This window comes from Naumovozyma castellii, chromosome 5 (assembly GCF_000237345.1).
Source record: "Naumovozyma castellii chromosome 5, complete genome".
Lineage (NCBI taxonomy): Eukaryota > Fungi > Ascomycota > Saccharomycetes > Saccharomycetales > Saccharomycetaceae > Naumovozyma > Naumovozyma castellii.
The window spans coordinates 295,414-318,928 of record NC_016495.1 but is presented as its reverse complement, the minus strand read 5'-3'; the positions used below and the strand labels follow the sequence as shown (position 1 = coordinate 318,928).

At 36.8% G+C, this 23,515-nt stretch overlaps 8 protein-coding genes across 8 annotated transcripts; 4 read left to right on the top strand and 4 right to left on the bottom strand.

The window, feature by feature from the left end:
• Positions 1–941: 941 nt before the first annotated feature.
• On the top strand, positions 942–5,450 carry NCAS0E01640 (pleiotropic drug resistance family ABC transporter; the record flags this gene model as incomplete). Its single annotated transcript, XM_003676546.1, has 1 exon — positions 942–5,450. The coding sequence occupies one exon, from the start codon at positions 942–944 to the stop codon at positions 5,448–5,450; it is 4,509 nt and encodes a 1,502-aa protein (XP_003676594.1).
• Positions 5,451–5,668: 218 nt separating this feature from the next.
• NCAS0E01630 (pleiotropic drug resistance family ABC transporter) lies at positions 5,669–10,366 on the top strand (the record flags this gene model as incomplete). Its single annotated transcript, XM_003676545.1, has 1 exon — positions 5,669–10,366. The coding sequence occupies one exon, from the start codon at positions 5,669–5,671 to the stop codon at positions 10,364–10,366; it is 4,698 nt and encodes a 1,565-aa protein (XP_003676593.1).
• A 294-nt stretch (positions 10,367–10,660) lies between these two features.
• On the top strand, positions 10,661–11,587 carry NCAS0E01620 (SCO family protein; the record flags this gene model as incomplete). The annotated part of the gene is made up of 1 exon (XM_003676544.1): positions 10,661–11,587. One exon carries the CDS (start codon positions 10,661–10,663, stop codon positions 11,585–11,587), a length of 927 nt encoding a protein of 308 aa, XP_003676592.1.
• A 238-nt stretch (positions 11,588–11,825) lies between these two features.
• On the bottom strand, positions 11,826–13,070 carry CSG2 (mannosylinositol phosphorylceramide synthase regulatory subunit; the record flags this gene model as incomplete). Its single annotated transcript, XM_003676543.1, has 1 exon — positions 11,826–13,070. The coding sequence occupies one exon, from the start codon at positions 13,068–13,070 to the stop codon at positions 11,826–11,828; it is 1,245 nt and encodes a 414-aa protein (XP_003676591.1).
• A 207-nt stretch (positions 13,071–13,277) lies between these two features.
• GRX7 (glutathione-disulfide reductase GRX7) lies at positions 13,278–13,967 on the top strand (the record flags this gene model as incomplete). Its single annotated transcript, XM_003676542.1, has 1 exon — positions 13,278–13,967. The coding sequence occupies one exon, from the start codon at positions 13,278–13,280 to the stop codon at positions 13,965–13,967; it is 690 nt and encodes a 229-aa protein (XP_003676590.1).
• Positions 13,968–14,110: 143 nt separating this feature from the next.
• MNN2 (alpha-1,2-mannosyltransferase MNN2) lies at positions 14,111–15,937 on the bottom strand (the record flags this gene model as incomplete). Its single annotated transcript, XM_003676541.1, has 1 exon — positions 14,111–15,937. One exon carries the CDS (start codon positions 15,935–15,937, stop codon positions 14,111–14,113), a length of 1,827 nt encoding a protein of 608 aa, XP_003676589.1.
• Positions 15,938–17,311: 1,374 nt separating this feature from the next.
• Positions 17,312–20,095, bottom strand: KAP104 (Kap104p; the record flags this gene model as incomplete). The annotated part of the gene is made up of 1 exon (XM_003676540.1): positions 17,312–20,095. The coding sequence occupies one exon, from the start codon at positions 20,093–20,095 to the stop codon at positions 17,312–17,314; it is 2,784 nt and encodes a 927-aa protein (XP_003676588.1).
• Positions 20,096–20,987: 892 nt separating this feature from the next.
• On the bottom strand, positions 20,988–23,231 carry BUD14 (protein phosphatase regulator BUD14; the record flags this gene model as incomplete). The annotated part of the gene is made up of 1 exon (XM_003676539.1): positions 20,988–23,231. The coding sequence occupies one exon, from the start codon at positions 23,229–23,231 to the stop codon at positions 20,988–20,990; it is 2,244 nt and encodes a 747-aa protein (XP_003676587.1).
• Between the last annotated feature and the right edge of the window lie 284 nt (positions 23,232–23,515).

Below are 23,515 nucleotides of genomic sequence, written 5' to 3'. Positions count from 1 at the left end.
ATTTTCGGAACCAAATTTTTACTCGTTGTCATAAGAAACAGGCTTTCTCTTTACCCCTATACCTAAGAAAGAAAAAAGAAAGCCCTCGAAGAATTTCTGTACTATAAAGAGACAATACCGTTGAAAAAATTGCCCCTATTCAAGCTGGACACCAAACGGCTGGTATTCGATGTGTCTAAACGTCCAGAATTTAACAGTCCAGAATTTACTGGGGAACTCCCTTCCTCTTTTTAAATAAAGTTTTTAACACTTGTCATATACCTCCTATATCAACCTCGTATAAACGTAAACTGAATTGAACTATCCCTTACTTTACATGATACTGAATCTATAGTTACATTTGAGATCTGGCTAGTAATATCAAGAAAACCCCAAATAGAATGCATTATCCAATCCAAAAGCATCATAGCCTTAAGATTAGATACTATGGCTAATTGCAGCTCGAATCCTAAATGATGATTAAACGTTGAATTTCATATATACTACACTGTATTGTCCCAAATATATTTTGTTCAATTTTGGAGTCATGTCAATGAATCTATTTAATTAGTGTGGGTTGAGTTGGTAGCTTGTTTACCCGAAGAACTGAAGGCGCTGAGGCAGAAATACTTCATATCGTAATGTTCTAAACCTAGAATGTGTTCCTAAAAATTTCAGAAATTTTAGCCCTATTATCTACTTTACCCTATTGTTTTCTGCGAAAATGTTTTTTTCGCATGATGGAAAAAGAAAATTTAGCCAAGACATTGAAAACCAAAAAAAACCTCGAGAAATGACGAGGCTATTCTGATAACAGATCAATATATATAGACAATAGAAAAACGCATACAGGGGAATTTTGTTATATTCGCTTAAGAGCCTCGAGCGTTTATACTGAAAAAGGTTAAGACATAGATTACTGTATCAACTGTCCAATTTTCCATTTTTAAACAAAATTAAGGATGAGTAATAAATCTACTCACCGTCTAACGGTCGCATCGGATACCCAAAGCTTGTCTGATTCTGTGGCCAATTCAGAGCTCTCGTTCAAGGGAGAACCTCAGCATATGAAAAATGGAGGAACGCACAATGATGAAACGGGAACAAATGGTGATAAACTTACTCGTATGCTAACCCAAAATTCTATCATAGATAATGAATCGATAACGTTTTCCCCAGAAATTATATCAAAAGTTGAAACTTTCGCTGATGCATTATCTCATTATACTACTAGAAGTGGACCAATAGATTTGGACTCTCAAGCAGGTGATGACGGGTTTGATGCTCGTGCCATCTTCGCTAATTTTGTTAGAGACGCTGAAGAACAAGGTATCCATATACGTAAGGCTGGTGTCACTCTAGAAGATGTGGGCGCTGAGGGAACTGACGCCTCTGCCCTTGAAGGTGCTACATTTGGTAATATATTATGTCTGCCATACACAATTTACAAAGGAATCAAAGCTAGAAAATCTATGAAAATGAGAAAAATATTACAAAACGTTAACGCACTAGCAGAAGCTGGTGAAATGGTGCTTGTATTAGGTAGGCCAGGAGCTGGTTGTTCCTCTTTCTTAAAGGTTACTGCAGGTGAAACTGACCAATTTGCTGGTGGTGTCACGGGTGAAATCGCTTATGATGGTATTCCTCAAGATGAAATGATGAAGAAATACAGAGCAGATGTTATTTATAATGGTGAACTAGATGTCCATTTCCCATATTTAACAGTTCAACAAACATTGGATTTCGCCATTGCATGTAAAACACCAGCCAAAAGAGTGAACGATGTGTCCAAAGAGGAATATATTAAATCTACAAGAGAACTATATGCTACCATCTTTGGTCTAAGACATACATACAACACCAAAGTTGGGAATGATTTTGTGAGAGGTGTATCCGGTGGTGAACGTAAGCGTGTCTCCATTGCTGAAGCTCTTGCTGCCAACGGGACTATATATTGTTGGGACAATGCCACTAGAGGTTTAGATGCATCTACTGCACTTGAGTACGCTAAGGCTATCCGTATTATGACAAATCTTTTAAAATCCACAGCATTCGTCACCATTTATCAAGCTAGTGAAAACATCTATGAAACTTTCGACAAAGTCACAGTACTATACAGTGGTAGACAAATATATTACGGTCCTATTCATGAAGCTAAAGACTATTTTGCACAAATGGGTTATCTATGTCCCCCAAGACAAGTTACAGCAGAATTTTTAACGGCATTAACTGATCCTAACGGGTACCATGAAATTAAACCTGGATACGAACATAAGGTCCCACGTACCGCTGAAGAGTTTGAAAAATATTGGTTGGAATCTGATGAATACGCAAAATTGAGATCTGACATAAATACTTATAAAAGTACAGTCGATACAGAGAAGACAAGAGAATTATACAAGGAATCGATGGCCGATGAAAAGGCTAAAGGTACTCGTAAGAAATCGTATTTTACAATTTCCTATATGGAGCAAGTGAAACTCTGTACTATTCGTGGTTTCCAAAGAATTTATGGTAACAAGGCTTATACTGTTATTAATGTTAGTTCATCTGTCATCCAAGCATTTATTGTCGGTTCGAATTTCTATGCTTCTCCTTCATCAACAAATGGTGCATTCTCAAGAGGGGGTGTCTTATATTTTGCATTGTTATTTTATTCGTTAATGGGTTTAGCCAATATTTCTTTTGATGATAGACACATTCTTCAAAAACACAAAGGTTATTCCTTGTACCATCCATCTGCCGAAGCTATTGCAAGTACAGTTTCATCTTTCCCATTTAGAATGATAGGTTTGACATGTTTCTTAATTATTTTATATTTCTTAGCTGGTTTACACGTAAATGCTGGTGCATTTTTTATGGTTTACTTGTTTTTATCCATGTGTTCTGAGTGTATTACTGGTTTGTTTCAAATGATTGCTGCTGGTTGTGATACTCTTGCACAAGCGAACGGTATCAATGGTATCTTAATGTTGTCAATTTCCATGTACTCCACTTATATGATTCAATTGCCTTCTATGCACCCATGGTTCAAATGGATTTCATATATATTACCAATCAGATATGCATTTGAAGCAATGCTTAATGCCGAATTTCATGGAAGACGTATGGATTGTGGTGGTACTCTTGTGCCAACTGGTCCAGGATACGAAAATGTGTCAAGTGAGAATAGAGTTTGTGCGTTTGTCGGCTCAGAACCTGGTCAATCCTGGGTTCTTGGTGATGATTATTTAAAGAAACAATTTACTTACGAGTACAAGCATCAATGGAGGAATTTTGGTATTATGTGGTGTTTCTTAATTGGTTATATGGTTATTAAGGCTGTTGTTACTGAATTTAAGAGACCAGTTAAAGGTGGTGGTGATGCTCTACTTTTCAAGAAAGGTACTCTAAAATCTAAAATAGTTGATGATGAAGAATCCGCTGAAGACTCTAACAGTTTTGAAATGAAGGAAAGAGTTTCTAGTGGAAACAATTCTTTGGTTGAAGAGGATGCATTTGAAGAACTGGAATCAAAGGGTGTTTTCATCTGGAGAGATGTGTGCTACACTATTCCATATGATGGCGGTCAAAGAATGTTATTGGATCATGTTTCTGGTTACTGTATCCCCGGTACGATGACCGCTTTAATGGGTGAATCTGGTGCTGGTAAGACTACATTATTGAACACTTTGGCTCAAAGAAATGTTGGTATTATTACTGGTGATATGTTAATTAATGGTCGTCCGATCGATGCTAGTTTTGAAAGACGTACCGGTTATGTTCAACAACAAGATGTCCATATTGCGGAACTTACAGTGAGAGAATCTTTACAATTCTCAGCTCGTATGCGTCGTGCTCAAGCTATTCCTGATGAAGAAAAAATGGCATATGTTGAAAAGATTATTCATGTGCTAGATATGCAAGAATATGCCGAAGCTCTAGTTGGTGAAATTGGTCGTGGTTTGAATGTTGAACAGAGAAAGAAGTTGTCCATTGGTGTGGAGTTGGTTGCTAAACCTGATTTACTATTATTTTTGGATGAACCTACTTCTGGTTTGGACTCTCAATCTTCCTGGGCCATTATTCAATTGTTAAGAAAATTGGCTCAAGCTGGTCAATCTATCTTGTGTACTATCCATCAACCTTCTGCTACGTTATTTGAACAATTCGATAGATTATTATTATTAAAGAAGGGTGGTCAAACTGTTTACTTTGGTGATGTCGGTAAGAATTCAAGGACTTTGTTGGACTATTTTGAAGGTAACGGTGCCAGAAAATGTGATCGTAAGGAAAACCCTGCAGAGTATATTTTAGAAGCTATTGGTGCTGGTGCTACTGCATCTGTCAAGGAAGATTGGCATGAAATTTGGAAAAACTCTAAGGAATATATGAGAACTGCAGAAAAGGTTGATGAACTAATCAAAGAGTTATCGTCAAAGCCTGATGATGCTAATGGTGATAGTAATTCAGGAAAATATGCCACGTCCTATGGTTACCAATTTTCCTATGTTTTAAGAAGAACAGGTATTACTTTTTGGAGAAACTTAAACTATATCATGTCCAAAATGATGCTTATGACTGTCGGTGGGTTATATATTGGGTTCACCTTTTATGATGTCGGTAAATCGTATACTGGTTTACAAAATGCGATGTTTGCGGCTTTTATTTCGATTGTTGTTTCTGCACCAGCCATGAATCAAATTCAAGCTCGTGCAATTGCTGCTAGAGATTTATATGAGGTTAGAGAATCCAAGTCTAATATGTTCCATTGGTCCTTATTATTAGTCACCCAATATTTGAATGAGCTGCCTTATCATTTGTTCTTCTCAACCATTTTCTTTGTCTCATCGTATTTCCCATTAAGAATTTTCTACGAAGCTCCAAGATCCGGTGTTTACTTTTTGAATTATTGTATTATGTTTCAATTGTATTATGTTGGCTTTGGGTTAATGGTTCTTTATGCATCTCCAAATCTTCCATCTGCTAATGTGATCCTAGGTTTATGTTTATCGTTCCTAATCTCATTCTGTGGTGTTACTCAACCTAAATCTTTAATGCCTGGTTTCTGGACATTTATGTGGAAGGCATCTCCTTACACTTACTTTGTTCAAAACATGGTCGGTATTATGCTTCATAAGAAACCTGTTGTATGTTCCAAAAAGGAATTAAACTATTTCAATCCGCCAAGTGGTCAAACTTGTGGCCAATACATGGAAAAATTCTTATCTTCTGCTAGTGGGTATATCAAGAATCCTGACGATACATCGAACTGTGCATACTGTATATATTCCGTTGGTGATGAATATTTGACCCACATCAGTTCCTCCTACTCTTATTTGTGGAGAAACTTCGGTCTCTACTGGGCCTATATCATTTTCAATATTTTCGGTATGATTTCTCTGTATTACATCTTCCATGTGAGACAGACTTCATTGTTAAACCTCTCCTTTGTTAAGAAGGGCCTAGGTAAGGTGAAGGGGAAGAAATAGACAAATCAAAACCCAAATTTTATCATTTTTCAAACTTTTAAGTTTGATATACTACTTTTACTTAATATTTAAATACCAAAACTTTTTATAGAATCAATTAATAACTTTTTCATTTTTTTTAAACTTACAATTCTCATTTCAAGCATCCAAGTTGGGCAATAAATGGTGAATGTGTCATTCGCAAGAGAAAATGTGACTTTCATATTGCTATTATCCTGATGACTAAGGTTGCGAATGTCTTCTGCGGCTGTTTCTGTGCCCCGCGGCGTGAGCGTATTCCCGTGGACATAAGAAATTTGAGGGAGGAGGTAATAACGAAACATATTAAGCTACCAAGTTATATAACTTTAAAATACACCCATTTTCTGACACAGACATTCCAAAAACTACAACTTAACGAGAGAATACTAATGGACAGAATGGACTCTAGTATTCAAAGTGCATCAACCTCCGGGAAAATAGTACCGGAGTCAACTCCTCCAGAAGAAGCTGTCTCTGACGCTTGCTCCACAGCTTCCTCAGTTGGCGAAATAGCTGTAGGAACAACAACAGAACCCTTAAAAAACAGAGCAAAATTGAACTACGCATCCTCAGGGGAGTTAACCGCTGATATGGTTAGCAGAGTGGAATCGTTCGCGGATGCCCTGTCACATCATACTACGAGGTCAGGGTCGTTCGATATGAAGAACGTTTCAGATGATGGTTTCGATGCTCAGGAAATATTTGAAAGGTTCGTTAGAGATGCAGATGAACAGGGAATTCATATTCGTAAAGCTGGGGTCACTATGGAAGACGTTACTGCTGAAGGTGTGGATGCCTCCGCTTTGGAAGGTGCCACATTTGGGAACGTATTATGTTTGCCATATACAATTTACAAGGGAATAAGGGCGAGAAGGAACAGGAAATGGAGAAAGATTATACAGAATAGTTATGCCCTTGCTAAACCGGGTGAAATGATTCTTGTTCTAGGGAGACCAGGTGCAGGATGCTCTTCATTCTTGAAAGTCATTGCAGGTGAAATTGATCAATTTCCTGGCGGTGTGAAAGGGGAAATCACTTATGATGGTATTCCTCAAAAGGAAATGATGAAACATTATAAATCAGATGTTATATATAATGGAGAATTGGATGTACATTTCCCACATTTAACTGTGCAACAAACTTTGGATTTCGCGTTGGCTTGTAAGACACCAGCTAAGCGGGTTAACAATATTTCCAGAGATGAATATATAAAATCGTCCAGAGAGTTATATGCCACTATCTTTGGTTTAAGACACACATATAACACAAAAGTTGGGAATGATTTTGTCAGAGGTGTGTCAGGTGGTGAACGTAAACGTGTCTCCATTGCTGAAGCTCTTGCTGCCAATGGTTCCATTTACTGTTGGGACAATGCCACTAGAGGTTTAGACGCATCCACTGCCCTTGAGTACGCTAAGGCAATCCGTATCATGACTAACCTTTTGGGATCCACCGCTTTTGTTACTATTTATCAGGCCAGTGAAAACATATATGAAACTTTTGACAAAGTAACCGTGCTAGCGAAGGGCCGTCAAATCTATTTTGGTAAGATCGAAGATGCAAAGGCTTATTTTGAAAATATGGGATATATATGTCCTCCTAGACAAGTTATGGCCGAATTTCTAACAGCAATTACGGATCCCAATGGGTACCATAAGATTAAATCTGGCTTTGAAAACAAAGTGCCTGTCACTCCCGTAGAACTGGAAGAGTATTGGCATAATTCACCAGAGTTTGCAAAATTGAAAGAAGATATTACAACATATAAGACAAACGTAGATACTGAGAATACAAGAGAAATGTACAAAAAATCTATGAAAGAAGAAAAATCAAAACATTCAAGTAAAAAATCATTCTATACCGTTTCATTTTGGGAACAAGTACGGCTTTGTACCATTAGGGGAACTCAAAGGATTTATGGTAATAAGACATACACAGTTATTAATATATGTTCTGCCATTATTCAAGCATTTATCACTGGTTCATTGTTCTACAATATCCCCTCTGATACCAATGGTGCCTTTTCGAGAGGGGGTGTGTTGTATTTCACTTTATTATACTACTCTTTAATGGGTTTAGCAAATATGTCATTTGATCATAGACCTATATTACAAAAGCATAAAGGTTATTCATTATACCATCCAGGGGCTGAAGCTATTGCCAGCGCTCTTGCAGCTTTCCCTTTTAGAATGATCGGACTAACCTGCTTCTTTATTATCATCTTTTTCTTAACTAATTTACACAGAGCCCCAGGTCCTTTCTTTATGATGTACCTTTTCCTAACCATGTGTTCGGAAGCTATTAATGGTCTTTTCGAAATGATCGCTGCTGGGTGTGATACACTAGCTCAAGCAAACTCCATTGCTGGTATTTTGATGTTGTGCATTTCATTATACTCCAGTTATATGATACAACTACCCTCAATGCATCCATGGTTTAAATGGATCTCATATATTATTCCAATCAGGTATGCCTTCGAATCGATGCTTAATGCCGAATTTCATGGAAGACATATGGATTGTGGTGGTACTCTTGTGCCAACAGGTCCAGGATACGAAAACGTGTCAAGTGAGAATAGAGTTTGTGCGTTTGTCGGTTCCGAACCTGGTCAATCCTGGGTTCTTGGTGATGATTATTTAAAGAAACAATTTACTTACGAGTACAAGCATCAATGGAGGAATTTTGGTATTATGTGGTGTTTCCTAATTGGTTATATGTTTATTAAAGCATTCATCACCGAACATAAGAGACCAGTTAAAGGTGGTGGTGACGCTTTATTATTCAAGAAGGGTAGTATAAGGTATAACGATGTTAATGACTTAGAATCATCTGATAACTCTAATGATACTGAAATCAAGGACAAATTTACTAGTACTACAATTTCCACTGATGAAGAAGGAGCATTCGAGGAATTGGAATCCAAGGGTGTCTTTTTATGGAAAGAAGTCTGTTATACAATTCCATACGAACGTGGTAAGCGTATGCTTTTAGACCATGTTTCTGGATATTGTGTACCTGGTACATTAACAGCATTGATGGGTGAATCTGGTGCAGGGAAAACAACTTTACTAAATACCTTAGCCAAGAGGAACGAAATCGGTGTGGTGACCGGTGATATGCTTGTGAATGGACGTCCCGTTGATGCTAGTTTTGAAAGACGTACTGGCTATGTTCAACAACAAGATATCCATATTGCAGAGTTAACTGTCAGAGAATCTTTACAATTCTCAGCTCGCATGCGTCGCTCAGAGCACGTGTCAGATGAAGAAAAGCTAGCTTATGTGGAGAAAATCATCCGTGTTCTGGAAATGGAGGAATTTGCTGATGCATTGGTTGGTGCTATTGGATGTGGTTTGAATGTTGAACAAAGAAAGAAATTGTCTATTGGTGTGGAGTTGGTTGCTAAACCTGATTTATTATTATTTTTGGATGAACCCACTTCTGGTTTGGACTCTCAATCTTCCTGGGCCATCGTTCAATTGTTGAGGAAATTAGCTCAAGCTGGTCAATCTATCTTGTGTACTATCCATCAACCTTCTGCTACGTTATTTGAACAGTTCGATAGATTATTATTATTAAAGAAGGGTGGTCAAACTGTTTACTTTGGTGACATTGGTGAAAATTCTGAGATATTATTGAAATACTTCGAAAAAAGCGGTGCAAGGAAGTGTGATCGTAAGGAAAATCCAGCAGAGTATATTTTAGAAGCTATTGGAGCCGGTGCAACTGCCTCAGTCAAGGAAGATTGGCATCAAATTTGGCTGGACTCTGCAGAACACCATGCTGCCGAAGAAAAAGTTAGCCAAATGATATCTGAGTTAAGTCAAAAAAGAGATGAATCTGATATTGGAGACAAAGCCACTAAATACGCCACTTCTTATAGATACCAATTTGGGTTTGTCCTAAGAAGAACAGGTATAACATTTTGGAGAAATTTGAATTATATCATGTCAAAAATGATGCTTATGACCGTTGCAGGTTTATTTATTGGGTTTACATTTTTTGGTGTTGGAAGTAGTTTTACTGGTCTCCAAAATGCCATGTTCACAGCATTTATTTCAATCATCGTTTCCGCACCAGCTATGAATCAAATGCAGGCTCGAGCTATTGCTGCTAGAGACTTATATGAGGTCAGAGAATCCAAGTCTAATATGTTCCATTGGTCTTTATTGTTAATTACCCAATATTTGAATGAACTGCCTTATCATTTATTCTTCTCAACCATTTTCTTTGTTTCATCGTATTTCCCCTTAAGAATATTCTTCGAAGCCTCTAGATCCGGTGTTTACTTTTTGAATTATTGTATTATGTTTCAATTGTATTATGTTGGGCTAGGGTTATTGATTCTTTATATGTCCCCAAATTTACCATCAGCAAATGTTTTATTAGGTTTGGCAATGTCGTTCTTAATTGCATTTTGTGGGGTGACCCAACCTGCATCCCTAATGCCAGGCTTTTGGACATTTATGTGGAAGACTTCCCCATATACTTATTTTGTTCAGAATTTGGTAGGTATTATGCTTCATGAGAAACCTGTTATATGTACGAAGAAGGAATTAAACTTCTTTGACCCACCTGCTGGACAGACATGCGGTCAGTACATGGCTCCCTTCCTGTCAAGGGCTACTGGTTATATTGCAGATCCTGATGCTACTTCTAATTGTGCTTACTGCTTATACTCTGTTGGTGATGAGTATTTGACAAGAATTAGCGCCTCCTACAGTTACTTATGGAGAAACTTTGGTATCTATTGGGCTTACATTATCTTTAACTTATTTGCCATGGTCACTCTCTACTACATTTTCCACGTTAAGAAGTTATCTATATTTAAATTAAAACCAGTCAAGAGGCTAATCAGGAAAATAGGGGGCACTGCGCAAGAGACTATGTCGTAATTTTACCTTTCTTTTTCTAATCAGGACCGTTTTCAATAATACAGTGTTCTGGGTAAAATTCCACTTTCTACTGTATAAAAGTCTCTATAAAAATATTACATATTCGTATATAAAAAATCAAAAATGTGAAAAAGTTACGTACTGTGTTGTTATATATTGCTCAATGTTTATCATTCTGGTACCGCCCGTCTATATTTTGCGCAATGATATTTAAGGGAATTGAAAATTTCCTGAATAGAAAGAACCCTCGATAACAAAGACAAACACCTAAGTCAAGTGAAGAAAATAGGAGCTATGATGAAACGTTCAATGCTGGGAGTATTGAGAGCTAATCAGAATATATTAAGAAGAAGCATACCAAATTTTGTTAGACCGCAATTATGCCGCCAACTCCCTATGGGAAATTTGGCATGGAATCGTCCATTTAGCATTACAACCTCGAGGTGTAATGAAACTAGCCCCCATAAACCACTGAGTAGGGTCCCCATTGGAGGGAAAGAGGATGCAAAAAATGGGAAGTTCAAGGAATCCACAGTGGAATTTTCTGCGGGGAAGGCTATTGTACTATTTTTCTTGGTAGGAGGTGCATTATATTTCTTCTTTGAAAAAGAGAAGAGAAAGATGGAAACTCAAAAGGAAGCTGAAGCTAATAGAGGTTATGGTAAGCCTTTGATTGGCGGTGAATTTGTCTTGTATGATGCTGACGGCAATGAATTCACCGAAAAGAATTTATTAGGTAAATTCTCCATCATTTATTTCGGATTCAGTCATTGTCCTGATATTTGTCCTGATGAGTTAGATAAATTAGGTATTTGGCTTGATAAATTGGAAGCCAAAAATATCAAAATACAGCCAATTTTCATTACTTGTGATCCCGCTAGAGATAGTCCTGAAGTGTTGAAGGAATACTTAAGTGATTTCCATGATGGAATCATTGGATTGAGTGGAAGTTATGATCAAGTAAAACATTGTTGTAAGAAATACAGAGTCTACTTTTCGACACCACCTTCTGTGAAACCTGGTCAAGATTATTTAGTGGATCATTCTATTTTCTTTTATTTAATGGATCCCGAGGGACAATTTGTGGAAGCATTAGGTCAAAATTATGATGAGGAAGTGGGAGCTCAGAAGATTGAAGATCATGTTAAAAGTTACATTCCTTTGGAAGAGCGTGAAAAGTTGAATAATCCAAGTTCCTGGTACTCCTTCCTATTTAAATGAAAAGTGCAATATTCTTGTTCATGAACAATAGTTGAAAACTGTAAATAGATTCCTTAAGTGTGAATTTTCTTTTAAAAATTTATTTTTGCTTGAATAATACAAGCATAACGTACAAACATATATATATATATATATATGCAACAGAGAGGTAGCATAATATTACTTTTTTTTTGTTCTCTGGTTCAATTCATATCAAAACATAAGTGTAATTTCTTTGATGAAGTAAAGTCTGATTGGTTTACAAAGAAAGGGAAAATTTCTTCTTTCTTTCACCTAATGTGTAACTTAAGGTGACACAACTAATTGCCAACATAAGGTACCCAATAACTTCCCATCTAACAATCATAGTTTGGGTAGGTTCAGTTACCCAATCAGCCAACCCCATGAATATGATTATTCCTAAGAAACAGGTAGTAATATATTCTGGAGGAGCAGTACGGTTTAATTGTATCAGGGATAGTAAATTTGGTAGGATTCCAAAAATAATGGATCCCATAATAGTTAACCAGAATGACTTGTCAGTATATAATAGTGAGATGTAGTCATTTGAGGTACTCAAAGCTGGTAAGAATGGTAATAACATTAGCATACTAATACAACCAATTAGTCCCAAATGTTGTGATTGTTGTGCTAAAGTGGTTCTCATTGCACCCTTAGCAGTAAACCAACGATTCCATAGAACAGCAAATGGACCCATTGTCAATGCACCTAACCCACAAATCAATCCCCCCTTTAATCTATCGAAAAGGAATGGATCGTTGACTTCTCCGGTATCTTGATTAATGGAAAGCTTCCCTGCTAACAAATCGCATGTAGCCTTTGTGTAAGAGACAATCAATATCCCAATCAAAGCCACCATCATGACAAAGAAGTTTCTAAAGACATAATTCTTTCTAGAGATGTTACAAACACCATATAATAGAGTTACGATTTCGAAAATGGAAGTATTTTCGATCAATGCCACATCGAAAGCTGGAGATAAAGATAAAGCCATATTATAAGTGAAAATATTCACGACAGCCAATACAGCCAGGATCGATAATTTGGCAACGTATTTTGCAGTAGCCACAGATAATAGGGAGAATTCTTCTTGCTTACCTTCATTTTCTAGAAGATTATCAACTGTGACAGTATCTATCACATTATCTATTTCATCATCTTCATCATGATCTAGGGACAAGGAACTATTGCTAGCAATAGAGTTCTCCAAGGGTAAAAGAGGCTTAGCATCATCTTTCCATAAACGCGACAAAGGTAGTACCAACAACCATGAAGCAAAATATATGAAGGTCAAATAGACAGTCAAGGTCTTAGTACCATATGATTCCTGGGCAGCCTGAGCTGCTTGTGCGGCGGCATCAGCAGTTGCTTTTGCGGGGGCCTTTAAATTTGAGAGGAAGGTTCTTGATTGAATATGAGAGAACCCTCTTGTTTGTATCACGTACGATAGTACTACAGCAAACCATAGTGCAGTGCTCGACATCTTGTTTCTTAGTCTCTTATCGGTAAGAACTGGTTAGTTGTGTTTATTCTCTTATCCTCTTAATGTGAGTAGTTTTCGATCGCCATGAAATTGAGATGACAGGAAACTCGACGCGTTTTTAATAGAAACTGAAAATTTCAAAAATGGGAAGGAGACCGTTGTTATACACGTGAATGGATAGACACAGCAAGAACAAACAGTGTAAAAATGGCTATCGTCTTGAACAAAAGGAACATTAGGGTCGTTGGGATTACCGCTGCTTTGCTATGTCTGGTTTTCTTTATTATTCAAAGTGCGAACAACTCCGCATTTACCACCGAATCACCCTCAAAGCAGTCCAATAAACCTGCATTAAATTCTCTGGTTGGGGCCCATGGTGACGATTTAAATATTCCAGCTACTCATAATGTCCTTCAAGATAACGTGGAATCTGCACCCACCGTAGAGACAGAGAGTGAATCCAACAACAACATGGAATTGGACGAATCAGCAGACTCCGCACAAGAGAAAGATGCTTCTACAACTGCCCCTGATTTTGACGTGGCCAAGGAATACGCAGCTATTTTGGCAAAGGGTCCAATGGTCATTTTTAGTAAAAGTACTTGTCCATATAGTAGTAAATTGAAGAAACTATTACGCACCAATTTCCAATTTTCTCCTGAACCAGTTATTGTTGAGCTAGATAAGCACGAACATGGGGATGTACTACAGGGATATATTAAGGAAGAAACTGGAAGGGGTACCGTTCCTAACTTAATTGTTGGTGGACTAAGCAGAGGTGGTTCTGACGATATTCAAAAACTTTTCGATGAGGGGACCCTATTGAAAGAGCTCAAGACTTGGGGCTTTGGAGATCTTGAAGTTACTCAAACTACACCAGATGCTGTAGATGCTTGAATTTTGAATATTTGATATTACATTTATCCTATTTCTTTTATTCCATATATATATACATATAAACTTTGAATAAATTATGATGTTCTATTTTTATTATTTTTTTTCAGAAATTGATATTTTGTTTACTCTATGAAAAATTGAATCTATTCAGAAGCAGAGAGAGCTTCTTGATGAGTTTCTTCCAAGTATTTATATCTATCTGTAATATATTTACAGAAACTCATCCTAGCCTGTGGGTTACTTTTAAACTCGTCCGCCAGATATTTGAAATCAACATTCTTCTCACATAACAGTTCCTTTAACGTTTTAAAATTTTCATATTCGATATCATGGTATCCAAGTTTACGCAAATTCGTGTATGATCTTACAGGTTTGCCATCTTCAATCAAATCATTGTCTTTCCAGAGAGGTAATGGATCAAACTTAGGTAGGTTGGAATGAATGAACATAACATCAATATCTTCGTCGGTATTATCGAAATATTTATCGTAGAATTTTTGAACAGTGTAGCTCTTATCAAAGACGACAGATGAGGGATTAGAATATTCTCTAGCAATATCTGCGCTTGCTAATTTATAACGATTATAGTCCTGAACAAAATCATGTTGCAACATGGCTACACCACGGAATCCTTCCTTTCTGTGATATCCATCGACACCAACCTTGCTTTTCACTTGATAATATGGTAAATCATAGAAATTGGCGCCTGCAATAAAAGTTTCTTTATCACCTTCCCCTGCAGCCTTTTGTGAAAAAATTGGATAATACCAATTTGGCCCATTGACATTGTAGTATAATGCTAATAAGACTGTGGCCAAATGCTTAGATTTATTCACCATTAATTGGCCTGACTCAGTGGAAACATCAGGCATAGTACCTTCAAAATCATGGAATGGGATATCAACCATATCAGGTTTTGTATATACTCCTACTGGTGTTAAGTCATCAATATCATTACGAACCCTCTTTTGTAAATTCACTGGTATTCCAGCAATCTTATAATATATTGGTTGGGTAGTTCTTCTCCAGAAATCAGGCCATAGAACTAAACCTCTTGAGGCGTATGGTTCTTGCTTAAAGATAGTATTCAAATTTTTAATTGGAGTATTATCAGCGTCTAATAATAACAAATTTTCAAAACTAGATGCAATGATAGCTAATGATTTGAATTGGTAACCTTTGAATTCAAACTTAGAGACCATATCTTTGGGAAGGATATCAGAAATATAAATACATTTAGCATCCAGGTCTGAAATCGTCTGTGAACAAAACTCACTTTCACCCTCAACTTCATTAGGTGGTATAAACACTTCAATGGGTAAAGTAGTACCCAAATTTCTTATAGTTTTAATAACCAAATATGATAATAGAGAAAATTTCCCACCACCAACTAGGACAATCCCATCACCTTTATAAGTTCCCTTTGGAAGAACTAATTTATTCAAATTTTCAGTGAAGGAAGCATGACTGGTTTTTAAATTTGTAAATTCTGTATCTGAGACTTCCAAACAATTACCTAAATTTTTGTATGATAATTTATACCAATCTTTGTAATTTTCCGGACGTGACCCAACATCACCATCCAATAAACATTTTTCCTTGTTATAGATCTTTTTCGTCTTGCCTTTGGGGGAATAGTCAATTATATGTTGGAAGACGGTATTGAAGAATGCTTTCATCTTTTCATCATGTGTCTTCGGACTACCGACTGAGCCTCCATTTTTCTTGTTATTATTTTTATTACTTTCATCCTTTAAGTTCGCTGCCGGCTGTTTGGCTGCATTAGGACTAGAGCTAGGTGTAGGATCAGAATTAGAATTGATATAATTTTGAAGGTATTCTTTATAATCTTTCACAGAGATGGACTCGGAATATTGACCAGAATTAAAGAAAAAGAGGCCAGCCCCAACGATGGAAAGTAAAAGGGCCAGTTTAAAGACTCTACTAAATCTTCTCCTAAGAAGAACCATAATGGTACAATTATCTGGTTCACCTGATAGTATAAGGGATGCTGTTATGGGCAATCAATTCTTTTTACTTGCCTCTTTGAAAATCACTAACGTGAATTTTTCAGACTACAAGTTTACAAAAGACGCGTGAAAAATCTGTGACAGGGTCGTTTGAAACGATGATATCTAACACACGTTCCACTTGGCTAATAGAAAACGATCTTGCATTTCTATCGGAAGGCTAAAAGTTGGTTGACTTATTAAACTCAAAATTTGGGAATTGGAGGTCAATCAACCAAAAATTGTTTCTCAAAATATTCGGCGCTAAAATTTTCAAGTAAAGCAACATTCAAAAATGTCAGGTAGCGCCCAATAAAACCACCTTAATGTTAAAGATCCAATTACATTGCCAAGTAAACAAATAAGGTAAATAGGAGTAACAGAGCAATTTATTATTCGTTAAAAGTACCTTCGCGGAATATACGAAGAGGGTCAACGAATATTGGTATTTCTTCATATCTTTATTTTATGAAAAACTTGAGGATAAAAGAATAAATGGGTTACCACGATTCACTAAGGAAAGAGGATGGACCCCACCTTTATCAGTGTGGGGTAAACTATATATCAATAAGTGAAGTTTAAGTTGATTTGGTTCATATTTTATTTTTCTTCACAACGGTGGTAGCGCCTCCATTTCGGAGTATTATATTAAGGTTCAAAACAATTGAAAAAGTGAAAGATAGTGAAAGAGGAGATGTCTGACAGCAACAGACTCCGAACAAACTAAGAGAATCATCACCGAACACTTAGACCACACCCAAACAAACATAATCAACCATAGCAATACCATATGTCGGCAAGAGAGTACTACGCAGGGGCTACCAATACACAAGTATGTGATTTCATATTTTTATATGCCATCTTCGGTCCAGACGATCCAATCGATTTCAAGATTACTAACCATAGTTGTAGAATGCTTACTTACACACACCACCAGCAACACATTCAAAGGCACAGGGCACCAAGTCTTCAGCAAGAGGTTATAACGAACAGAATTATTATCAACAGAACGACCCTCCTCAATATACGCCTACTCAGACACAGCCACAATACCAACAGTATCCACAATACCAACAACCTCCGTATCAGCAGAACCCACAATTCCAACAAGGGCAACAACCAATATATGTGCAGCAACAACCTCCGCAAAGGGGGAACGAGGACTGTATGGCCGCTTGTTTAGCGGCAATGTGTATTTGTCTCACCATGAACATAATTTTTTAAAACTATGTTCTTCCTTTATATCCATTTAATACATTCACATGAAGTGTTAAAACAATAATAATATTATATATGTATGTATTTGTATATATAGGTGCATTGGCATGCCGTTGTTTAATTATTGAAATTCTGCAAGAACGTGATCTCTTCATTAGAGAGATTCAAAGATTGCACTTCAGATGAATGCTTAACCAAAAAGGTGTAAACATCTTGTAAAAACACGGTAGGATCCACATTGATAGACAGACCCTTTATTATCTTTTGTAATGTCACTGAACTTATTTTCACCTGTTCACCTGTTAAGTTGACAATCTTCAAAAATCCCATAAATGCTTCACTTTTCTCTTCTACGGCCTCCACATCCTTTACAGAATCACACCATTTACTCCAATTAGAATCGCTAGCAAACTCACCGCTAGCATATATTTCAGCATATCTTACACCAATACGTCCTATCGTTATACCTAAATTCTCTATAATTCCACTATCCAGTACCCTTGTACTGGTAGTAAACAAATCAAGTATTATCCTCGACATATCAATGACAAATTCATTAAAACAGTTTAGCTTGACGCTAATAATCCCGAGACTCCATATAGCATTAATTACCACCGAAACACCTTCATTATCATCATTATGAATGATTTCTGTACCAATGAATTTCAAGAATTGTGAAAATACTTCTTTACCCTCCACTGATGCAGTGAAATATATCTCCAATCTACCGTTGAAGAAATATACCATATCACCTAATAATGCTAAAGTACTCTGTCTGACTTCATGGACCGGATCTTGTAAACACTCAACCATCACCTTTAATAATGTCGTATCATCCTGAGCAAATATAATATTTTCACAAAGGGGCCCCATTCCTTGAATTAATCCATCTATTAAATCCAGTGATGTAATGACGAAATCCTTCTCAGGAACAACAATAGTTGGATCTGCCTGTGATTTTCTTTCCAATTCAATACAGTGACATAGAATTCTAAATGCTCTACCATACACTTCGGGAGCCATGGGCAAAAATTTATCACCCAAGGATGATGCAACACATGATAAACATTCTAATAGAGGCCATAATTCTTTATCGTTATCAGGCAATGAAGTCCATTTATTAATTAAAGGTGGTAAAACGACTTCCATACCAACATTATCGAGTTCTACTTTCTCGGCAAATCTTCCTACTGCATCATAAAGAATTATCAAATTCTTCTTCTTGTAAAATTGGAAACAATTCTTGAAACTTTCCAACAGTTCATTGTATAATAACGTTTCAATTAACTCGGGATCACAATTCTCAATGAAGACGGCAACACTACTAATAGCTGATTCTTGAACATCTTTCTTCTTATCTAATAACGTTCTTAGGATAGGCTCCAAGACAGGGATTAAAAACTCGGTATGGTCCTGCAAAATCCAGGGAGAAAATCGACTCAAAGTCCAACAAGTCATCTTTCTCACAGGTGCCCATTGGTCCTTTAACTGTTCTACCAAAAATGGAATCAACGTTGGTAACTGATCATGGAAGTATTTCATACCCCCATCTGCCATAGCACCAAGTGCCAATACAGTTGCTTCTCTAATGAACCATCTATCAGACGTTAGATGTTCCCTTAAAAATGGGAATGCTACATCCATAACATCCCTTGGTAAAATGTTCGTCAACGCATCAAGTGTTGATGCAGAACATTTTCTTAAATTCCATTGGGTGTCTACATCTCCTTCATCATCGTCTTCGTCTTCATCGTCGCCGCCCTCAGTATTATCTCTCTTCTTGACAATACGTGGAGCAATAGGCTTGATATCTTCATCTTTATCCTCTAATACTGCATCATCAGTATCGTTAGATGCTTCCATTATTAGTATGGAGTCCTCGTCGTAAACCATCTTAGATAATAAGACAGGTACAATTTCCGTAACAAATGGTTGTAAAATATGCTTTGGAATATTAGAGTTACAAACAAATCCATGTAGGAATTCACAAGCTTCAATACTCACTTTTTCATCATCTACAGCACCAATCAAATGAATCATGAATTGAATAATCCCACCTAAATGATTCACCAATTTATCTGGCCTGAATTCTAACAAATGACCCAATGCGATACAAATTTGGATTCTAATTTCATTATTTTCACTTATTTGAGCAAATCTGAATATTATTTCTAAGAATTCTTCAATACGGACTACAAAGCATTGACATTGTAATGGAATGACACAATTCAGGCACTTGACAACCTCTGCTTTCACTCCTTCTGATAAATCTTCCTTCACCAAAAATTGGAAGAATTGTTCCACTAAGAACTCAATGGGTTTCACCGATTGCTTATTTTCATTTGCAATCCAATCCAATTGAAAAAATTGTGCACTATCCTCCATAATCTTTGATAAGGCCTTAATACTACCCATATTCCCCTGGGAGGTCAATTCTAACAGTTCCATCAATATTTTCACCCCACTCCAATCATCTCTATGTTGTCTGTAGTACGTGGAAAATAAAGTAGTGATAACAATACCAGTGACATTAGTCAACAACGCATTCCCTGAGGAATGATATAATCCACTAACAATATGTCCCTTGACGTAACCTAAGTCCATTCTTTTCAAAATTCCTTCATTTTGATCATCTAAGATAGTATTCTTTAATAACATACCAGCAGTGGCCCTGTAGTTTGATAACTCCAAAGGCGCAAAACTAGCTATCAAAGTAGAATCAGTTTCACCTTCGATAAGGATATAACACAAGTAATTGAAAAATTCAGGCTGTAATTGAAATGTCTTTAAAGATTCCATCGCTTGGGAACGAAGCGGACCATTAGAAGACATACAATCCCTCAATAGAGTCGCCAGTTGTAAAAGAGAGGTTTGATCCGGAGACCATTGCATTGAAGACATTTATTCTTTTCGTAGTTAGCTTCTTTTGATTAGCCTGTTCGTTGGCTCATCGAGCATAAAATGTACTGCTATATACATTTCAACTTTTTCGAATTTTTTTTCAATTGTTGTTCCGTGTCTGTGAAGCTTCGAGTGACAGCAAAGTAACATATAGAAGGATTCGAAACATAGAAACAGAGTAGTTGGATTGATGTTTATTCGTTAAGGCAATAGTGTAAGCATATTTTTTAATCGATTGTGGCTTTTTAATTTTGAATTCATGATATGGTTATTAACAACACTTCCTAAGGCAACTATGGAATTAATCGGTACTGGTTAAAAGCAATCAATATCAAGAATCTCTGAAAGAAGGTGATAGGATATTGGATGAGATCCTTGTTTATGAGCAATTTTTTAATGGAATTTAAGAAACAATTACCTTTGAATTGACCAACTTACATATCAGCCCACGATTCAACGCCTAAAGCAGAAGTATCACCAACCTACATATTGTTACTATTGAAGTAAGAGGATATCATTTAGCGACTCCAAAGAAGTATACTAGTTCACAGTTTTCTTGCCCTCCTTGAATGTTTCTTATTCACTATTTTCAATTTTTCAATATAATTGTTTGAAACTATTCCATTGGGTTGCTTCTGCGTACTTCAAAAGTGCCTGTTCAGTACGCTCTTACAAACAGATTAATCCCCAAACACTGCTTTTGACTTGTTAGCAGTTGGTTCTTTGAAGCTCTCTATCTCACATTAATGAAAATTTACTAGGGTTCAGTTACGAAACATCATTATATACATTAGTTAGAAATTTCAAAATAAAGAATGCTTTTAATGTATGATGATAAACAAATGAGTATATAGCCACATACATATATATGGTATTTTGAACACATAGGTGCCTATTTCTGTATTATTTCATCTAGTTGCTTCATCAAATTGTCCATCTTGTTAAACATTGGACTATATAGTTGACTGATCTTCGGGTGCAGAGTTGAAGATGTTTGATTGTGAGTAGTTTCCTCTCTATCCGTTGTCTTTGACGTAGAGAGAGTACTATTAATGCTTGTGGTTGACAGTACTCTATGAGAACCCATGGAGAAATCTCCTACTGACGACGCTGAAGGTGAACTCGATGGATTCGAGTGGGTTTCTTCAGGAGGGTTATTCGCCGCATCTTCTGATATTATCTTTTCTATCTTTTCTATCTGTAAAGGAACGGTTTTTCCAGCTATCTTCTTAGTTTCAATATTCACTGAACCAGGTTGGGAATCCTGTGGTGTGGATGGGTCATTTTCCCCATTGCTCTTAATAAAGTTTGCGATATTCGATACTGCCTTTATGGACGGTATTGTATCTCTTCGTTCGATGTTATCAATTTCAGTATCCTGTTGTTTGGGGGATTCTTCGGTCCATTCAGAGGAAGATGGTGAGAATTCACCTATACTGGAAATTGAATAGTTTGAATTAGAGTTCTGTATCCCATTATTCTTATTACCATCAAATGGTCGAATAGGTACTTCAAAAACTTTATGCAATTCATCTGTGTTTTCAGGTTCAATGACAGCTTCTTTCGTGCTGGTAATAGGTACCTCTGATAAAAGCTCAGGTGAAGGCAATTTCAACGATTGAGTGTTTTGAGTGTCTGTGGCTTTACTGTCCAGATATACATCCGGAGATAGATACTGTCTCGTCTTCTTAATATTCAAGGGTGCGGTTGGACCGGATGACGACACATCACTCACTGTATCACTTAATTCATCATTAAAATCTAATCGCTCCTCAGAAAATTCGTCGTGATGTTTCGGAAGTTCATCGCCACATTCATTATGTGTGTCTTCATCAATATATCTTTCGGCAAAACTGACAACATCATTAAAACTAACAGATTTATTTCCCTTTTTGTAGTCCTTTAGACCTGGTGGCTTCATTGTTTGGAGCTCGTCATTAGGCGATAACGAGTCCTCAGTTGCACTTTTAGAATTATTATCATTCGTTTCAAAAGAAGGCGTTGTATTAGATGTTTCTTCTGTATTATCTTTTGCGTTGGGTTTCTTGTTATTATCATCTACTTCATTCGGTATATCCAGCGATCTTGACGACATATTTTCATTCTTCCAACAGTTTAGTCTTGCTAATCGCTCAGGAAACGTTTCAAGGATTTCTGCGGGTGCAAATCCGATTTTATTATCGCTACAACGTTTCACCAACCACCAATATGAATCTTGGTCATTAAGCAATATGCAGGCTTCATCTTGTTTTAATTGACAATGTGATGAATCAGGTCCATTGAATTCATATAATGCATAAAGTTTGTCTGGATCTAATTCCTGTGGTGGAGGTAGTGGCTGATACTCCTCTTCTTCCTCTTCTTCGTCCTCATACGCATCTTCTTCTTCATCTGCTGATAGCGCCAATTCTAGGTCTTTGTAAAGATCTTCATCCTCTACATTATGCGGTTGTTTAGTAATTTTAGTTAATTTGTTTCCTTCGCTATGATCTAATTCATCGTCTGTAAAAGAGTCGGTGTTTGTGCTCATATCCTTTAACCTCTGTTCGAGATTATCTTCAAAATCAGAATCAGAATAATCATAGTGGTTATTAGGATCTTCATAATAATCATCATTCACATCACTCTCCTGTTCCTCTATAGTGGCTTTATTGGCGTCTGTGGCTGCACCAGTTGGCTGGTTCATATCACTTTCGAATTCAGATCGTACTGTAAGATCCTCCCTTTGTGTAGCTTCAGTTTCTGTGTCAAGGCTCAGGTTCTCTGGTTTCTTTTCCTTATTCAATACGAGCTTTAATTCGTCTTGATCGATAGTGGGTGCTGAATAACGACTTGATGTAGTACTCAGTATACTACTCCTTTGTAATTTTAGAGGAGACGGGCTATTTGCGGTATCTGTTGTAGGTGTCATTACCACACTACCTCCAGCACTGCTTTCATCATCACCTTCTGCATTTCCCCTAGTGAATCTTCCATTTGGTTTAGTTTTCAAAATATCTGAGTAGTCTTCGACTAATGTTGGATCATGCAACAGCGCTTCATTTCCTAGATTTGTATTGAGTAGAAAGGGTAGTTTGATCTCCTTAGAGGATGCTGCTATTGAAGTGGATTTCAATTTTACCTCATCTTCGCCCATTGTTCTGTTTCGATTATGATTCTATACGAGTTATGTTTAGTTGTCCTTTGATACAGAACGAGTAGTTCCTTCCAACAAGAAAATATCAGAGGTGTCCCAGCGATGTAATGCCAAGAGTGTATTCCTTTGTGTGGTTAATGGAACAATGCAGCCACTACTCATCGAGACTGATCAATTTAAAGAATGTTGTTTTGAAGCAAGTTGGTTTTTTCCATTGACATTGACAAATCGCGTAACAATATTTTTTACCCTGTCGTTCATTTTCATTTTGGCGTCACTAATTG